Raw genomic sequence first — 15,743 nt, forward strand, 5'->3', positions numbered from 1 at the left:
GTAGAGGATACGCTTGCATATTTATTCCGTTGGTTTTTACTTAACTGCTCTTAAAAAGGAAGGTAGTTTCAAGGAGTAGCTTCTTTGTCGAAAGGCACAAAGTCAAAGACACTTTTCTGTCGGCTGTTGAGAGTCGGACGGGTGTAAAGATACGTCAGCTATCTGGAGGATCAACGGAAGGAACGAACACTACTGCCTTGTTACGCTTCTCCTGTCTTCATCAGAACCTCAAGGAGAGGAAGAGAAAAAAACACAAACGTGAGGAGAGACAGTGACCAGGATCCTCGGATCGGTAGAACGAATTAGTTGCGTTTTCTGGAATGATTCCCTCGATTTTATGTGAAGGATTTTGAAGAAACTGTGGAGGAAAGAAAAAAAAGAACACAACATGTAAAATCACCTGTTTCCGATGTCATTGTCTAGAAAAGAAAAGAGAAAAAAACTGTTCTTGAAAAGTTCATTGAGATGTGTTCTTCTTTGTGAAATAATGTTTGTCATTATGATTGTTTTTTTTGTTTCTTGCTTCTTTTTTTTAAAAGTGTTCTTCCAGGGCAACAAGTGACGATAGGGAATATTTTTATTTTGTTTGTACACACTGTTGTCATAATCTATTGTGTTTCAATAGACAATTTTTAATAAATAAAAGAGATAAAGCTACCGCTTTCAGCCACTCGGCCCGCAACCAGATCACCATGACAGTAAGTACAGTAAACAACATTACCTCAGCGTGTCACAGAAATGAACATATTGCATGTCGTTAGCCTCATAGCATAATTGCCTAAGTCATGCTTCACATGTGGTCAGCCGAGCCATCTTTGTATGTAGTGTCAAACATGCCTATGTCAAAGAGATGACTTGGGCAGATAGTGTTTTTGGAATGTAACAACAAGCATTCTGATAGGCTGATGGCATAGAGGCGATAATGCCCAGTGAATCAGCAGTGTTAGGAGAGTAGAGTTAGGCAGATATCTCAATTTGGCCAAAATATGACAGGCAATTATGCTATGAGGCTAACGATATGGGCTTTTCCTGCAGTTGCCATGGTTATTATATGAGGAGCACTAATTGTACAACTACAACAAAGTAATAATAATTGAAAGTTCAAAACTAGAACATAGTAGATGACTTTTTATCCAGCACTAACTACATAGATATGTCATAGGGGCTATTATCTGCTACTTGGGCTTTAATGACGCATGAACAAATTATATGAATCATCATTTGTGTGCATTGGATACAGTTCATCATACTGAAATTGTATGGCGTCTTTTAACACCAACCTGCAAGTGATGGAGAAATAACACAAACAACAAATGTGTTGTTTCTCCACATCTTGGCAGTGTTGGAGGGTAATGTCATGTTATACCTCGTGACGTTAGAATTATAAGGTTCTATCTCTCCCTCTCTAGTTTTTTACATAATCTGATCCATTAGGTGTTTATTAATGCCTGTGTGGTGTTATTTTTTAAAATGTTGACATTTTGGAGTTAGTAATTCATAAAATACAAAGGTTCCATCTCATAGTAAAAACTTTGACGCTCAATATCTCTGAACTACCCTAAACAGAGATATAACCTTATCATTCTAAACTCACAACCTGACACATCACACTGCTTATCAGTATAACATATCCCCATGGTAGATTCAATCAATGCCGTTTTAAAGACACACAGCAACAACAGGTTCTATTCTTATACCCAGTACTCAAGTTGTAAAAGAAAATCAGGGGGGATGGTGGATTTTATCATATGGGGACAGTTTTAGCATCCCCACAGCATCAGTGACTTCAGTGACTTGGTGGTAAACATGTCATTGCATGTGTGCGTGCCCCCTCCCTCGGCCACAGTATTTTACTCAATATGCGCAAAACTAAATGTTGAAGTAGCAGTAATACCACGTTCATTGATAAAATGACATAAGGGATGGAAAGGGGGGATGGCAGTTTTAGAAGGGGGATGATTTTGACTGTTTTTATCTCATCTCGAGTGCTACTTCTACTTTGTTGGAGTATGAAATATGACAGCCTGCTGATAGCAAAGCCCAATCCTTTGTTTACCAACCAAACCATACAGACCACATGGGATATACTCTATACTCTGGTACTAACTAACGCGCTCAGCTCTGTCCCCGACAGTCGTATGTTTGAGTTTAGCCATGTTCCCGATCTGCCTACAGTACCAGTCAAAAGTTTGGACACATTTTCCCATTCAATTGAATGGGGAAGTGTGTCATGCTGTGTCTTTATTCCTCGTGCATTAAATAATATCATTGTACTTCAGCATGTTTTACACTGATTTGATCATGTACCCTAGTACACAATATACAGTACCAGTCAAAAGTTTGGACACACTTCCTCATTCAATTGAATGGTAAATGGTAAATGGACTGCACTTATATAGCGCCTTTTTTGCTGCTCCAAAGTGCTTTACAAAGGTCTCTCATTCACCGATTCACACACCAATGGCAGCAAGCTACCATGCAAGGCACCGGCCCGCTCACTGGGAGCAATTTTGGGGTTCAGTGTCTTGCCCAAGGACACTTCGACATGTGGCCAGCCGGGGCTCGAACCGCTGATCTGCCAACCTTGTGATCATTAGACAGCGACTCTACCTCCTGAGACACAGCCTCTACCTCCTGAGACACAGCCTCTACCTCCTGAGACACAGCCTCTACCTCCTGAGACACAGCCTCTACCTCCTGAGACAGCGACTCTACCTCCTGAGACACAGCCTCTACCTCCTGAGACACAGCCTCTACCTCCTGAGACAAAGCCTCTACCTCCTGAGACACAGCCTCTACCTCCTGAGACACAGCCTCTAGACACAGCCTCCACCTCCTGAGACACAGCCTCTACCTCCTGAGACACAGCCTCTACCTCCTGAGACACAGCCTCTACCTCCTGAGACACAGCCTCTACCTCCTGAGACACAGCCTCTACCTCCTGACACAGCCACCCCATGAAAAAAACACAAATGGGAAAGTGTGTTCAAACTTTCGACTGGTACTGTATTTTTTATGATAACACCAGTGTAAAACATGTTGAAGTACAATAATAGTATCTAATGCACGAGGAATAAAGACACAGCCTGACACAAGGCATGTGAGTTGAGACTGAACTCCACAGGGGGTTTAGAACATAACCTCACTCTGACAAAACACACATTAACTCAACACTAAAACAACGCTAAAACATCTGCTCCGATCGCTACTTAAAATAGATCATTGACTAATTATGGGTACAGCTTCTCAGGGCTGCTGTTTTAACAGGAACAGTCCGGGGGGGTGGCACTTAGGGGGGGTGTCGTAATAGTACTGCTATCTCAAGGACTTTTCAGAGCACATGAGAGCACTTGAACTGCTTATTGTCGTGAATACGCTTGTATTTTCTTTTTTCTAACCACCCCACCCATGTGAGCCTGTTACCCCTAACCCTGACCCTAACTACCCCACCCATGAGTGCAGGTGAGACAGGTGAGACAGCACTGTGGTATTTTCACCTGATTCACCTGTAATTGCCAGCGCCTGCATTTGGACTTGTGTCCATGTTGCACTTAGTCTGTCAAGTGTGCCATTCTCTCTCACCTGTCCGCCCAGGTGAGACAGGTGAGACAGCACTACAGCACTGAGGTATGTTCACCTCTTACCTCAGACACATGTGTGTGACAGTAATGGCCAACACCTGCATTTGGACTTGTGTCCATTTTGCACTTAGTCTGTCAAGTCTCTGTCAAGTCTTTCACTTGTTGACAGGTGGTCCACACACACACACACACACACACACACACACACACACAACACACACACACACAATCCTATATATGTCCCCCTAACGCCTCATAGATGACACAGTATAATGGTTATTGTCACAGCACAAAATATGCTTGATGTGAAGTCTTAAAAACGAATTTAACCTCATTTAACAACCACCTTGGAACATGTTTACATAACCATTAAGGTACTCAATGAACAACACAAATATAAACTCCTAAAAAAAGTTTGGAAGCGTTATTTCGGTCGATTATTCCTCCCCTTTAATAATACCAATTGGTATTGTATTTTATATCGTTGGAAAGCCTGATTAGTCACCTTTACAACGAGGAGTTTGAGGAGTTTACTTTTCCTCACTGTCTCTGCAGAAATCCTGACATACAGTTTCCCACATAAGTTATGAGACATTGAGGCTGTTTCTGTTTCTTCTTTCGGCTCGATACTCCCAAGGTTTGAATTTGAAATCAATAACTACTCTGACGTTAAAGTATACATGTTCAGCTTGTATCTGTAGTATTTCTGTACATGTTGGTTTCACCAGTTAGAAATGACAACACGTGTTATACAAAGTCCTCCTATACCAGGAACTACAGTTTGGAACATCGTTTAAAAGAGAGAAAGTGCTGAGCTCAGCAGCTGCATCAGCCTGGTAGGTCCATTACAACTTCTACAGAGGAGGACAGAAGAATGCTGTGTAGACCATTACAACTTCTACAGAGGAGGACAGAAGAATGCTGTTTACCATTATAACCATGATGAAGAGGGAGGCTGTAGACCATTATAACCATGATGAAGAGGCTGTATACCAGTATAACCATGATGAAGAGGGAGGCGTGGATGTGAATGTGTCAGGGACTACCATCCCCAGAATACATCATCACCCAAACTACAAAGGCTTCACTACTCAGGGTAGATACAGGAATGTTGAGGTTAATTTGAAAGTGACAGTTGGATCTAAGTGACAGTTGGATCTAAGTGACAGTTGGATCTAAGTGACAGTTGACACTAGAACAGCCGTGTCTATGTTACCTACTCAGGGCATATACAGGAATCTGGAGGTTAATTTCAATACCTTTCTAAGACTTTTTAAAGACCTTGTCAATATTTTTCCAGACCTCACCGCCACTTCGAGCTGTAACCGTTCACATCAGTGACACCTTTAACTTAACTGTTTTAATTTGCAATAGACTATACCACTATCATACAACAGAGTTTCCGTTTTTTTAATAAAACTAATAAATTCACAAACTTTTACTAAAAGTTTTTAGGACTCAAACTCTTTGGACAGAGTCTAATTCAGAAAAATACATACAAAATTCAAGACCTCATAAAATCGTGATAAGACTTTTTAATACTTATTAAGGGTCTTGATTTTCCCAAAATGGATTCAATACTTTTCAAGACATCGCGGATACCCTGCTGCAGGATGCTCTCGTATGTCCTGATGTGACAGAACACACATGGTAAGCTAGCTGACCCAAATAGGGGGTCTATGTATACAAGGTTTTGTAATTTCTAAATGATGAAACTATTATGTACGCAAATACCATGAAATAAAAGCAGATAATCTTTACTATAACCTCTACAAGAATTTTCGAGTTTTATTTGTTATTATGGACCTCAAAAAGGCTACATAGACACAAAAGCATCACCTTATATGGCAGTATGAATTAATATTAAATTATGAATTAGAAAAGTACATTCACAGATAAAATCACGCCAGTTATGCATAATGGAGATTATTTATATGAATGATTATACAATCCACTTTTTTCAAATATCATTTTATTGTGTGTATCAAAAGTATGTGGTTTATATTCTATAACCTCTTTTAAACGGTCTATAAACTATCAATTTAGATTATACAGTTTATACAAAGTTCCACTGACCCCTATTGGACAGTGGGGCGGTAAACCACAGAATAATCAACTACGAGTGATGTAAGTGTATCTGTTGGATTCAGACGGCGTGACTATGCTAAGCTAGCTCTCAGAGCAATAGCCCCCTCCATATTTAATTCTCCCCCAAATAACCCTCCCAGATTACAGATTGGGCCTGTAGATCCAGCGGTCTCCATGTTGCCCTTCCTCCTTTATTTCCGTGTCCCGGGTCTCATTTCCCACCCGCTGGTCTCTGATCAAGGCTATGATTTAGCCTTCCCACCCACGTTTTTCCCTCCTTCTCATTTTGTGGCCAGTAAGTACAGAGTACCTCAGACCGTCGTACGTGTGCTGCATGCTGGGATGAGAACCATAACATTTCAGTTGGAGCTCGTTCAGAACTTTAATACTCAACTTTATGATTATAGGTAAACATAATTAATCACCGTATTAAGTACTTTTGACAGGAACTATCTTGGCGGCTTTTGCGAGACCGACGAGAGAGATACTGTAGCAGATGTTCATATGAATGGATGTGTTCAATACTGCTTGTGTAGTTTCTAGAACTCATTGAACCCTGAATACCCTTGGTATTCCCCAGCTAAGCCCTTAGCTCACCTGTTTCTCCGTCCACTGGAACACCCAACATCTCTTATGATCTTATTTACCTGATACATGGTTTGTGATTTGATCTGAACTCTGACCTGGAAGTTATTGCCAGGTACCGCTCCATCAGACACACATCTGTCTGTACATTACACTAGTAAACAGTCCTCATCTGCAACAACCACAAGTCCTACAACCACTAGTTAGCACTTCTACCTGACACTAGTTACCAGTCCTGCATAGCACTGATCACCAGACCTGCGTACTAGTTACCACACAGCACCTGCATAGCTCTAGTCCTACTTCACAGCTAGCTTGCAGTCTTATAGGCTCTACTGCAAGGCCTTAACAGTGGACCTACCATCCACCCTACTGTTACTGTATGTACGTTAGCTTCAGGCTTCAGCTCTGGAGCCACACAGGGTATAAATAGGAGGGAAATGACAGAGGCAGAAAAAGCCACTGGTGCTGAGGCTGTGTTTGAAGTGGAGCGCAACCATGGCACTCCCTAGCATACTGGGAAACACACTCACACACACACACACACACACTCACACACACACACACACACACACACACACACACACACACGCACACACACACACACACACACACACACACACACACACACACACACTCTCACACACACTCTCTCTCACACACACACACACACTCACACACACACACACACACACACACACACACACACACACACACACCCAAGCCATGGCACTCCCTAGCATGCTGGGACCTCAGCTGAGTGGTAAAGGCAGTGAAACACACACACACACACACACACACAAGCATTGCCCCTGTAAGCCTCGAGCGACTGCCATCTGGGTTCCAAGCAAGCAAGTGGTTCTCTCTAATTAGCCCAGGGCTAGGCCCGGTCCAGCCCAGTCCAGCCCAGCTCCAGCTTCTCATTTAGCAGGGCGTCCCGGACTACATAAGACCCGCGCCAACATCGCTCTGGTCTTCACAGGATTACTGCGTCTGTGCCGCTCGTCTAAACAAGAGGATTTCTTTCCTGCAGTCGGTCCCTAGAAGAGGCGAGAGGACTGAAGGTAACGTGGGAGCTGGTTTATGTTTACGTTTTGGGCATTTTTGGTGTTTAGCAGACGCCTTATTCCAAAGCGACTTACTACTATTCGATACATTTGACTAAAGCAAGTGATTCGTCGATTCACCTGTTGTAGCAGGGAGAGTAATCTAGCTTAGGCCAGGGGCCATTGGCAGTCGTCATGATAGAAGAACAAAGAAAGCAGAGCATGTGGAGAGGATGTGTATAAAACGGTTGATTCATTTTGTGAAATATGAGCAAATGAAGTGTTGTCTGGATGAGAAGAATAATCTAATTATATATAATCAGTTGTTTGGATACAGTAGACTGATACATATAAACAAAATCTGTATCTCTGTTTTGCAGCAGTTATGATTAAACACAAACACTATCCATAAACTATAATTGTCTTATTGAATGTTTTATCTATTTACTTCTTACATTTGCTTTTATACATTGTCATTTTTATTTTCTTACTCTGCTCCTCTTGCTGTATTTTAATAATGTATGTAAAGCACTTTGAATTGCCCTGTTGTATGAAATGTGCTGTACAAAAAAACGTGCCTTGCCTTACGGAAACAGGAGATAGGCTCCTGCCCCCTAAGGGCCATTAGGCTCGAGGATCATCGGTTCTCAAGGCAACTTTACTTATATAATAATAATATAATATATGCCATTTAGCTGACACTTATCCAAAGCGACTTACATTGCATGTATGTGAGTGCATACATGTCAGTATATACGGTCCCAGCGGGACTCGAACCCACAACCTAAGCGTTGTTAGCGCCATGCTCTAGCAACTGAGCCACAGAGGACCACAACTGACTCTCTCTCTCCCATCGCCAGGCATCACCATGTCCATCGCTAACACGGCCGCCCAGGCCATGCTGTCTGACGCGCTGCTGCGCGAGGGCTCGGGGTTGGGCAACCGCATGGGCCACCTGGAGCTGGAGCTGCCGCTGGACCGGGTCATCAAGTTCGTGTCCGTGGGGCTGCCGCTGCTGCTGGTCTCCATGGCCTTCGCTAGGGAGATCTCCACAGGTCAGTCAGGGGTCTGCCGCTGCTGCTGGTCTCCATGGCCTTCGCTAGGGAGATCTCCACAGGTCAGTCAGGGGCTGCCACTGCTGCTGGTCTCCATGGCCTTCGCTAGGGAGATCTCCACAGGTCAGTCAGGGGCTGCCACTGCTGCTGGTCTCCATGGCCTTCGCTAGGGAGATCTCCACAGGTCAGTCAGGGGTCGGCTCTGCTCTTTGTCGCTCTGGCCATGAGGCTTTCTTTGATTGTAGTCTCTCTTCATGGACACTATGTCACTGAGAGATTTGAAACTGTTGGTGCTCCTCTTCAGTGCATTAAATAAACACCTTTCATTAGAATAGGTAGTTTATTAAAATAGATAGATTATTACACGCTAAAGGTTATTTTTCCCTACTATTCATCTCAGCACTCTAATTAAATGGTAAATGGGCAAAGAGGTTACTCACTATAGCACTTTAAGATTGTTTTTCAATGAGAAGTATAACAAATGCAATGTATTATTATAGTTATTATTAATATTCTCCTACTCCTCCATCTCCTCCTCCTCCTCTCCCTCCTCCTCCTCCTCTTCTTCCTATGTGCACTGTTCAACCATGGCTTGTCCTGATTGACTAAAGGACAGGAGGGATCTATCTAAAAACGGACCGTGTCAGTACATGTGCTCAGTGCAAAAGCAACAATTAGAGTAGAGATCATGGAATAGATCATAGATGCATCTGAGTTCAATTCACGAATGTAATTAATAAATGTTCCCATGTGAAATAACATGGAACACAGGACCTCAACACTTTAATATAATAGCCTGTATATATAATAGCCTATTCCCTGAGACAGTGGCTGTGTGTGGTCCTCCTCAGAGCAGACTGCAGAGAAGGTTTCTCAGAGTGGCAGAGTTTCCTCTGACTTTGAGCTAATGATCCCCAGAGCTAGCCTGCAATCAGCCTCTACAGATGCTAATTGGCAGGGGAATGATTGAGAGCAACGTTCATCGACGCCACAGAGCTGTAATTACAGACTAGTCTCTCTCTCTCTCGCTCTCGCTCTCTCTCTCGCTCTCGCTCTCTCTGTTCCCCTCTCTCTCTCTCTCTCGCTCTCTCTCGCTCTCTCTCGCTCTCTCCCCCCCTCTCTCTCTCTCTCGCTCTCTCTCTCTCTCCCTCTCTCTCTCTCCCCCTCTCTCTCTCTCGCTCTCCCCCCCCCCCTCTCTCTCGATCTCATTTCCTCTCTCTCCCTCCCTCCCTCTATTCCAGTCAAATGAGAGGATATGTTAATTAACTGGAGGGCGTAGAGTAAGACGCACTACCGATTGGCTGATTGATCTGGGCCTCCTATCTTCCCGGGTGTTCAGCTTCCTCTTTTCTTGATTACAATTCCAGTCTGGTGTCTTTCCTGTCTTTCCTGTGTGCACCTGGCTTCTCCCCCCAACATTTCTGCCCAACTACAGTACTCGTACTGTAACTGGGTGAGAAGGCAGCAGTGTGCGTTCGTAATGAGCGAGATAGGGAGAGGGAGGGGGCGCAAGTGCCATATCAAATTGTCCCTAATAGAAAGAAGTAAAAATGTCTCAGTAACAGTTAGAATTCTATTAAAATCTACTGTATATCCCCTGTCTTGATAATTATGTTCAAGTGTCAGTTATGTGTGACACGGTCTGGTGGAAAGGTCTGCATGTCGGCAATTCTCAAGTCACGCAGATTACCAAAAAGGTTCTTTATAGCTTTTTTATAAAAAGTATTTCATTTTTTTTTTCATATTACGAAAAGTGTTGAAAACCGCTTTAGGATCACTAAACACTTATCGTTTGTGAATTGGATTCACTGTATCATGTCCCATCCTGCTTCAGGCTACTGGGTTAGTGTACTGCTTACGTTTTAGGACGTGTTCAAAAGCAAGGACTGTGTGAACATCTGATCATCATGTGTAGTTATGTGTTTTCAGCATGTTGATGTTCTATCAGCATGTTGTGATGTGCTAAACATGCAGTTAGATGTTCATAGTGATGTTCCTTCTTAGCTGCTAGCTAGCTACCAACGCAATGTTTTGATTCAGAGCGAGTTTCTCCAGTATTTTAGTTTGAGATGTACAAAAACAACATTCAAATAAGCACATCTTCACTTTCAGAATTGAATGTCTGCCACATTATTTGAAATCTGACAATCTGCACCTTCATAATATTTTATGTACAAAAAACTAAACAGAAAAATCACCTTGCCCTACTTGGGGACTATTTCCACCAGACCCTGTCACATATTTCGGTCCATGTTCCTACTCCTTTCAGAGGGAGTGGATAATTTCCATGTTCTGTCGGCTAATTGGCGGTTGTGTTTGACTTCCAAGGCCGTCACAGATGTAGAGGCTGTCCACATGGGTAAAAATAGGAGCCCTGCATTTAACTCTGGAGCGTACGGGGGACACACCCGTGAGCGAGCCCTCGTATCATCCCTTACTACGGGGGGAGATGGGCTGGAGGGTGTGGACCCCTGGCTGTGTGGTTGGGCCATCTGCATGGTGGAGCATGGCCAGTTCCTTTAAACACACACCCGCAAATTATGAGTAATGTAATACCACCCTGGTTTAGAAACCATGTGGAGATTCAGAGACATTCACATACTGTGTGACTTGTTAACCCTGACCTGTTCTGCTGCTGAAGGGCATCCTCTGTGGGTGTGTGTGTGTGTGTGTGTGTGTGTGTGTGTGCGTGTGTGTGTGTGTGTGTGTGTGGGAGGGGGGGGGGTTCTTGTGTGTGTGTGTGTGTGTGTGTGTGTGTGTGTGTGTGTGTGTGTGTGTGTGTGTAGGTGTATGTAGGTGTGTGTGTGTGTGTGTACATGTGTGTGTGTGTGTGAGTGTGTCTCTCTCTCTGTGTGTGTTTGTGTGTGTCTCTCTCTCTCTCTCTGTGTTTGTGTGTGTTTGTGTGTGTCTCTCTCTCTGTGTGTTTGTGTGTGTGTGTCTCTCTCTCTCTCTCTGTGTGTGTGTCTCTCTCTCTGTGTGTTTGTGTGTGTGTGTGTGTCTCTCTCTCTCTCTGTGTGTGTACACATACTAACAGACATGTGTGTTTGTGTTTCTCTCAGGCCCACAGATCAGCTGTTTCCCTCCTAACAACTTCACAGCCAAGCAGGCCGCCTACGTGGACACCTACTGCTGGGACTCGCTGATGCACCACGAGTTCGACACGCACGGGAACTTCGAGGAGCGCTCTCTCTGGGTGCACAAAGTATGAACATTATTATTTGTATTTCAGTCATTGCACCAAACTTGGGCCAGACATGGTTTCAGACAAGGCCCATTCTAACTCTATTGTTGATGATTTGAATGAATGACTCCTTTCCAATAATAAGTTGTGACATTCTAGAATTTTTTCCCTATAAATAACACCCATAAATATGTAATAAGCGGTTCTATAAATGGTTTTCAGACATGGTAACACAAACGCTGTGAGGATAATTAGGGGGTTAGTCGTAAGCTGTACAGTTCACCTCCTCACTGTCTTCAACTTTCCCAGTCTCTCTCTCTGTGTCCCTCTCTTGCTTTCTGTGTGTGGCTGCAGACAGACAGGGAAGGGCTGGCTCCAGGCATGTTATGATGTGACATGGTCTGGTGAAATCGCCAGCCGATTTAATGTTCAGACTTTTATTTAGAACAATGTAAATACATTTCAGCGTTGTTGAAAATCAGTGACACACATCGCTAGTCAACTAACACAGCTTGTTTTGTGAGCCTGCTAACAATGTAAAGTAGTGTTATAGTTAACTAGGTAGCAGTGGGGATTACTCACCCAATCCATTGCGTTGTTGCAGTATTTTGGCTTGACTAGCGAGTTTGTGTTGTGATTTTCAACAACGATGAAATGTAGTTCTGTGTTTCAAAATAAAAGTCAGAACATTTTGATCGGTTGCCATCGTGTTCCCCCTTTCACCAGACCGTGTCACATATGTGTTTGTTTGAGTGTCAGGTTTGTATGTGGGCTTTGGGAGATTAGGGCTAGCGTGACTGTGGTTAGATCGAGATTAGATTAGATTAGATTAAACTTTTTCATCGCACAGTACAAGTAGAATACAACGAAATGCAGCTTAGCATCCAACCAGAAGTGCAAATAGTGATATAAGAGCATGATATGAACACGGTGTGTAACTAGGTAATACACAGTATGTGCAGAGGTAGTGTTGTAAACATCAGTATAGTTTAGAGGTTTAGACAGTTATGGGCTGTATGCAGAGGGTTGGTATCGTAGCTGGGGAGTGCTAGATTTTGAGCTGATACGTTTACAATGCCTTCAGCTTGTACTAATCATTCCTTTCTAATGAAAGGTGTTTCTTTAATGTTGTGATGAAGAGCACCAAATATCTCAGGTTTTCAATTCTCTCTCTCTCTCTCTACCTCCCTTTCTCCCTCCCCCTCCATCTCTCTCTCCTCCTGTCCCTCTCACCCCCCCCCTTTCCCTCCCGCTCCCTCCCTCCCTCCCCCTCTTCCTCTCTCCCTCCCTCCCCCTCTCCCTCCCTCTCCCAGATGTTCCCCTACTCTCTGCTGGCCATGGCCATGATGATGTACCTGCCGGCGCTGATCTGGCGTTTCCTGGCCATGCCGTCGCTGGGCTCCGACCTGCTGTTCATCATCGACGAGCTGGACAAATCCTACAACCGCTCCATCCGCCTGGCGCAGAGCATCCTGGACATGAAGCAGAACACAGAGAACCCCCTGACCTTCCAGGCCGAGCTGGACAGGTGAGAGAGAGGCTGTGATTGGTTAAGAGAGGCTGGGGTTGGTTAAGAGGGATTGGGGTTAGTTAAGAGTGCCTGTGATTGGTTAACACTAGAACAGACGTGCCTTTTTTACCTACTATAAGAGCCGCCTCGGGGGTCAAATGCAACCATAGTCTTTACAATGGGAAGATGCTACGTACACACAACGACCACTAGTTGGCGCCTCTTGTAAATGTTACTGCCTCCTACACAGCTTTATACTAGCTTATCCTGATGTGGTTTTGAAAATGTAAGGATACTGGGTGGTAGAACGCACATATCTAGGAAAAGTCATGAAAGGAGGGTCCTGAAATTTGATCGAGTGCAAAGATCTAAAAAAAGAAATAAAAAAATTACTCACAGGGTCAAATGACCCCACCCATGGCTGAACGTGTTAGAGGGGTAGAGGGGATTTTGGAGTTTTTTTTTCATTTAATGTGTGTATGAGTAAAGCCTTAAAACATCCTTCTTTAAGTTAACAACAATCTCTCCATCCGTTGCCTCCTCCGTCGCCAGGGCCAAGAGGAAGCGCTACTTCGAGTACCCCCTGCTGGAGAGATACTTCCAGTGCAAGCAGTCCTCCTACTTCCTGGTCAGCATGCTCTTCCTGAAGGGCTTCCTGCTGCTCACCTTCATGTCCGCCTCCTGCCTCTACCTGGTCTACTTCCACATGTCCGCCTTCCTGCAGGACGAGTTCAGCTGCTTCGTCAGAACCGGCCTCCTGCGGGACCAGAACTGGATCCCCGAGCTGGTCCAGTGCAAGATGACGGGCCAGCTGGTCTTCCAGGTCATTAGCGTAGCGAACGGAGCCATCTACCTCCTACTGGCGCCCATCGTTCTCTTCAGCCTGGTGCGCCTCTTCGTCTGGGACACCACCTTCCTGTCCGTGTACGAGGTGCTCCCTGCGCTCGGCCTCATCAGCGGTCGCAAGCTGGGGTGTCCGCTGAACGACCTCAACGTTCTGTTGTTGTTCCTGAGAGCCAACGCGGCTCAGCTGCAGTCCTACGGGCGGTTGAGGGCCGTGTGCTCTCTGGCGCCCCCTCAGATCGGGAGGGGGAACGGCGGCCAGGGGATGCTGACCCAGGAGGAGTACGAGGAGCGGGAGGAGGCGGCGCAGGAGCTGAAGGAGGAGGTGGAGGAGGCCAGGGAGGAGGGGAAGCTCAACCTGGTGGACATCATGACTATCTTGGGAGCGGCGCGCGGGAACGTGGTGAACTGTGGGGAGGAGAGGCCGCTGGTGGAAGAGAATTTGGGGCTCGGTACCGTAACTCTTATCTACACTCTCAAACGCATCCTGCTAGTCACTATTTTCACCTATATCATTTGGGATGTTCAGAAAATTATTAATTGAGAGAGTGAGAGAGTGAGTGAGAGAGTGAGCTCTCTCTGAGAGAAAACAGGCCGGATGACATTTAAAAAATAGAATAGCGACGGGGTCTCTCTACTTCTCTCAGTGAATGTTGAATATTGTACGGTGTAAGCAGTTCTCGTTGAATGGATACTCGCTACGCGTACTGAATATAGATCGAGGCAGTATTAGACAGGTGGTATTATGAGATGATTTTTATTAGGGACTTACGAGGGAGCAGTGTTTCACAGAAACTTTAAATCTTCTTATGTGCACACACAGTGGCTGGTCATTAGAACATAGCATAATATACTGGATTTTAATTAAATAAATGTGATGCATACAGTATATGCTCTTTGCACTTCGCAGACATAAATATTGTTAATTGCTCACAGAAGCGGAAATCCCATTAGGCGATATGTAATTCGAAATAATAGACTTGGGAGTTGCTTGTTCTGACCTTTAGCAGTCTGTAATTCTAAAGGAGGCTTTTTAACAACAATGGAAACTTGTAAGGTAATTCCCACTCTTAACACTAGAACAGCCGTGCCTTTTTTACCTACTATAAGAGCCCCCTCTTTACAATGCTCAAGCTGCTATTTACACACAACGACCACTAGTTGGCCGCTTGTAAATTAGTCTGCCTCCTACACAGAAAACGGCAAAATAGCTTCATACTAGCTTATCCTGATGTGATTTTGAAAATGTAAGGATACTGGGGTGGTAGAACGCACATATCTAGGAAAAGTCGTGAAAGGAGGGTCCTGAAATGTGATCGAGTGCAAAGATATAACATTTTACTTTTACTCACAGGGGTCAAAATGACCCCAACCCATGGCTGTTCTAGTGTTAACTCCCCTCTTCTCTGTCTCTCTACAGAGCAAAACCACCAGGGGTACCATGAGTTGAAGGAGACTACCACACGTAGTCGTTATGCCTAAACCACCAATGGACTGAACCATCAATGTGACAGCGGGGGTGGGGAGGGGAGAATTCGGTTGTTAAGTCTGACGTCAAACGTGACGTTTAGCAATTTCCGGGTCCAAACCAGAAATTCCCTGCACCATAGTACCAGTGTACTACAGCGGTAGAATGGCAGTTCAATCGTTTTTTAGACTGGGATCTATTCATACAACAAGGGACACAGCAGCACTTTCCCGTTTTTCCCATATTTGTCGGCGTCTTTGAGCCTAGGGAAAAGCGCTATATAAATATAATGACTTATTATTATTACTGAGGGATTTCGAAGAGAGCGCCTCAGACAACTTTGGACCCGGAAACACGTCACGACTTAACAACCGAATACTGTAGTC

General features: G+C 44.4%; 1 protein-coding gene across 1 annotated transcript; it reads left to right on the forward strand.

Annotated features, from left to right (window-relative positions):
* Positions 1 to 8,168: 8,168 nt before the first annotated feature.
* Positions 8,169 to 15,371, forward strand: LOC308154850 (pannexin-3-like; the record flags this gene model as incomplete). Its single annotated transcript, XM_080528068.1, has 5 exons — positions 8,169 to 8,355; positions 11,415 to 11,557; positions 12,850 to 13,064; positions 13,599 to 14,341; positions 15,310 to 15,371. The coding sequence occupies 5 exons, from the start codon at positions 8,169 to 8,171 to the stop codon at positions 15,369 to 15,371; spliced, it is 1,350 nt and encodes a 449-aa protein (XP_080384194.1).
* Between the last annotated feature and the right edge of the window lie 372 nt (positions 15,372 to 15,743).

Source organism: Nansenia antarctica (genome assembly GCF_963989245.1).
Source record: "Nansenia antarctica genome assembly, chromosome: 4".
In the NCBI taxonomy this organism is placed as follows: Eukaryota; Metazoa; Chordata; class Actinopteri; order Argentiniformes; family Microstomatidae; genus Nansenia; species Nansenia antarctica.